At 32.7% G+C, this 5,000-nt stretch overlaps 1 protein-coding gene across 1 annotated transcript in view; it reads left to right on the plus strand.

The window, feature by feature from the left end:
- The window catches only part of LOC137623527 (cell adhesion molecule Dscam2-like), a 137,015-nt gene that overhangs the window by 122,038 nt on the left and 9,977 nt on the right, over window positions 1-5,000 (plus strand). The window contains 5 exon segments of the mRNA XM_068354360.1: window positions 1,283-1,330; window positions 1,333-1,356; window positions 1,359-1,430; window positions 2,996-3,160; window positions 4,541-4,725. Of these exon segments, the coding sequence (XP_068210461.1) occupies window positions 1,283-1,330; window positions 1,333-1,356; window positions 1,359-1,430; window positions 2,996-3,160; window positions 4,541-4,725 (494 nt within the window).

Below are 5,000 nucleotides of genomic sequence, written 5' to 3' on the forward strand. Positions count from 1 at the left end.
TCAGCGGCAAGACGTATAACTATTCGGTCTCTCCTCATCCCTTGGAGTGGTCATGCCCTGGTTAGAGGAGTTGTATTTAGGAAAGGGGGGAGGTGGGAAGGGTTTGAAGTATGTGTGTGAGCTAGAGTGTGTGCTTGTATATCTACAGTACATATTTGGCCGTCATTTTTGACGGGTCGCGTACACTAGTTATTAATATCGTTGAAATATCTGTAACGTATGTAATTGATACAAAAATTTAGAATTATAATATGCAAGTATTTACAGTATGTTTTAAACTCTCTATGTGATTAATGATAAAATATCTCGCACTAGTATTAAAGGCTATTTGTAATGAGCCTGGCATATTTATTTCTATGAATATTGGGGTATGGGGTTATTTACCTTAATTTTTTTTTTTTTAAACAAGATCAATTTCTCCTAGATGATGGTAATTAAATTATTGTTGTTGTTATTATTATTATTATTATTATTATTATTATTATTATTATTATTATTATTATTATTGTTATTATTGTTATTATTTTATTATTATTATTATTATTGTTGTTATTATTATTAATATGAGCTAAGCTACAACCCAATTTGGGAAAGCAGGATGCTATAAGCCCAAATGCTCCATCTTTTAAAAATAGCCCAGAGAGGAAAGGAGATCAGAAAATAAATAAACTACAAGAGAAGTAATGAACAATGAAAATGAAATATGTTAAGAACAATAACATTATAATAGATCTTTCATATATAAACTATAAAAACTTAAAAAAAAAGACAAGCGGGACATATTTTAAGAACAACAACATATGAAAATAGATATTTCTTATATAAACTATAAAAACTTTAAAAATACAAGAGTAAAATATTTGGATAACAGCAACAACATTGAAATAGATCATTCATATATAAATGCAAAAAACTTCCAAAAAATCAGGAAAATATATTAAGAACAACATTAAAATAGATCTTTTATATATAAATATAAGAAATTAAAAAAACAGGGACATATTTTAACAACATTAAAATAGATCTTTTCATATATAAATATAAAAAAATTAAAAAAACAGGAAAATATTTTAACAACAACGACAACATTGAAATAGATCATTCGTATATAAATGAAAAAAAAACTTCCAAAAAATCAGAAAAATGTTTTAAAAACAACATTAAAATAAATCTTTTTTATATAAATATGAAAAAATTAAAAAAAAGGGGGGGGGGAGGAAGAAATAAGATAGTCTGATATGAAAATTATGACTCCAAGTCTCGCTTCTTTGCCACTTCGCAGGGTCAAGTGTGAGCAGTGCCGGTGGGGTATGGGGCGGCGTCCCCTCCACCTCCCCGTTTGGCGTGACCCCAGGGTTCTGTGCCAGCTGCCGTGTCCTCATTGGCTCTCCTGCTGACCATCACGACTGTTTGCCTCTGCCTTAGGAAGCGTGAGTACATTTCATAGGATTTTGTTATTATCGATTTTTATTTTTATTTTCACTGTCACTTCTCATTTGGAGTTTGTTTATATTGATTGTTTTGTTTATTTTCAGTGTCAATTCACCTAACCTTGTTTATTTGCACATTCATTTCATGTATTCTTCATCTTAAGACATTTCTGTGTTTAAGATTATTCTATTTCATTGTCACTTCATATCACTTTGTTTATTTTCACTATTCATTTCATGCATTCTTCAAGTTAAGACATTTTGTGTTTGAGCTTATTTTTTTCTAGTTTATAGTCACTTCAATATTTCGTTCAAGTTAAGACATTTCATGTTTGAGATTATTCTTTTTATTTCATTGTCACTTCATATCACTTTGTTTATTTGCACCATTCATTTCATGTATTCTTCAAGTTAAGACATTTCGTGTTTAGGATTATTCGTTTTATTTCAGTCACTTCAAATTATTTCCATGTTCAGTTGCATATTTCTCTTCATGTTCCCTTCTAGTTAAAACATTTAATGTTTGAAATTATTTTTTTGTTATTTCATAGTCACTTCAAATTACCTTTACGTTCATTGGCCCCATTCGCTTCATATATTCTTCGAGTTAAGACATTTTGTGTTTGGGAGTAATCTTTTTATTTCAGTCTTTCAAATTACTTTTATGCCCATTTGCATATTTCACTTCATGTTCCCTTCAAGTTAATTCATTTTGCTTTTTATATTTTCATCAGTGCCCTTTTATCCTCAATACTTTCACGTTATGGCACTTTATTTATTATAGATTACTTCTACTTTAGACGTTTTGATTGAGGTAATCTTGACTTAAAACAAAGTTAAATATATGTCAAATGAAATTGTTTTAACTTCATGGGAATTTGGTTTAAAGTGTAGTAAGTTACAAGGTATTATTGCAAAGAGAAGCAAGAACCATTAAATTATTTGTGATATTTTAATTTTTCCAACAATTACTAAGATCACAGTGACAATGTTGCCACTAGCAATGGGCAGTTGGTGGCACTTTTTTCAGTCATGTTTACTTGGTGGTAATTTTACAACTAATATACGATTCTTTGAATAACACTGATTCCATTCATGTTGGCCACCTGCTGGAAAATATTACTACAAATATTGGTATTGGTGGCAATTATTTACATTAATATTATCCACTATTGAGAGACTACCCTTGGTCGCTTGGTGGCAAATACTGCCAATAATGATTAAAAACATGTAATTTTGCAACTTATATTAACCATTTGATATCATTTTACCACAAATATTCCTCAATTGATTGCAAGTATTACCACTGAAATTTAATCCTTTTTACAGTTTTAACATTAATATTGCTCACTTGATTGCAAATATTAGCTCTCGTATTTACCCATTTTAGCAGCTTTACCGCTAATATTACTCACTATATTACAGACATTAACACTTAATATTACCTTTTAAGCAGTTTTACCACTAGTATTGACCGTTTGGAGGAGAATATTGCCTCTAATACTGGTCACTTACAATTTTACAATGAAGAAAGATCATCGATAAATCCTCCCTACTCTACGCAGGTCCTTCGAGCAATGCCCCGACGAAGGAAGTGCCCGACGGGGTAAGCACTCCTCGGACAATGGATGAGAAATCGGCTCTGCAGGCTCGCGAAGAGGCCTACACCACAGTTCGTAGGCCTCCACCCGCTCCTCCCCAGTCGACACCTGAACTGAGGGAAAATACTGGTATGATAAAGGATTATTTTTTTTTTTTCGTAAACTTTTATGCTTACAACTTTTCATCATCATCATCATCTCCTCTTACGACCGTTGACTTAAAGGGCCTCGGTTGGATTTTACCAGACGTCTCTATCTTGAGCTTTGAAATCAATACTTCTCCATTCACCATCTCCCACTTCATGCATCATAGTCCCCAGCCATGTAGGCCTGGGTCTTCCAAGTTAAGTATTCTAGTGCCTTGTGGAGCCCAGTAGAAAGTTTGGTAAACTAATCTCTCTTGGAGAGTGTGAAGAGCATGCCCAAACCATCTCCATCTACCCCTCCCCATGATCTCATCCACATATGGCACTCGAATAATCTTTCGTATAGCTTCATTTCCATTCCTGTCCTGCCCTTTAATAAAGTCACACTATTCTAATGAGGGCTTTGTTCTCGAATCTACAAATCTGTTGGATATTGTTTCATTGTCTTACCACGACTCATGTCCATACAGTACTTTTCTTATTAGATACTTATACATTGACTATTATGGGATATTAAATAGATCACGAGCCTTTTGAATATAACTGTTGTTAACGATTTCCATGTATTTAGTTACTAAATATGAAACGTTAAAGGATAGGATAAATCAAAGTAAAACTATTTATCATTATAATGATGATATCTTCTATATGAAAACATGGCATTTATTTATATCTATTTTTAAAGTAAATTATTAATCTTGCTGCTACTCTGCTATTCCTCTGCATTAACTTGAGGTATCTAATTTTTTATTAATAGAATTTTTACAATGTATATTCAAGAGTTCAATTCTACTGATTCCAAAGGAATTATCACAAATCCTATTCTTAATCTCTGACCTTTCACATTAAAGTATTATAAATGGGGGGGGGGGCATGGATGTTTGGAGGATCTACCATTTTCTTTTTTAATAGGTCGTTTGCTACTTATTCCATCAGCTTTACCTAACGTCAGAGCAGAGTTTATAAATCAACTCTCTTGTGTCAACAATATATACTTATTTACGATACTAATAACTAAAGGGGCACTCAGTAGAGTGCAGACCTTTGCTCGACATTGACCTTTACCTTTGACCTTAACAAGTATTAATTGGCGTAGATTTTCATACACTCAAAAAATGAAAAAAGAAAAAAAAAGTGTTAAGCTTTGTAACAAAGATGTCCAAACTTATGGCTGATTACTTGAAATGGACATTTTGCTTGACCGTGACCTTGACCTTCCAAATTTAATCGGTTCCAGATATTTACATAACAGTTAATCCCTGCTAGTTTCATTATTCGAATAAAATTGTGGCCAGGAAGCTGTTCACAAACCAACACACACACAAACAAGCGGTAAAACATAACCACCTTCCAACTTCCTCAGGAGCGGAATACAGCGAAGAAGAACTGTATCCGTACGCCACGGCCACCTTCCAGCTCCAGCGGGGTAGCCCTCCACCGCCAGCACCCCCTTCTCCGCCTAGCCTCCCCCAGCAGAGGGGACAGAAGGCTTTCACGGCCTTGGTCTACCAGCCACCCTCACTCCATGACGTGGACTCACCCAATTTGGTATGATTATCTCTTTATTTGTATTCATAGAATTTTGATATTATTATTATTATTATTATTATTATTATTATTATTATTATTATTATTATTATTATTATTATTATCATCAGCTAAGCTACAACTATTATTATTATTATTATTATTATTATTATTATTATTATTATTATTATTATTATTATTATTATTATTATTATTATTAGCTAAGCTACAACTCTAGAGGAAAAAGCAGGGTGCTATAAGTCCAAGGTCTCTAACAGGGAAAATAGCTCAGTGAG

Source organism: Palaemon carinicauda, chromosome 30 (genome assembly GCF_036898095.1).
Source record: "Palaemon carinicauda isolate YSFRI2023 chromosome 30, ASM3689809v2, whole genome shotgun sequence".
Taxonomy (NCBI): Eukaryota; Metazoa; Arthropoda; class Malacostraca; order Decapoda; family Palaemonidae; genus Palaemon; species Palaemon carinicauda.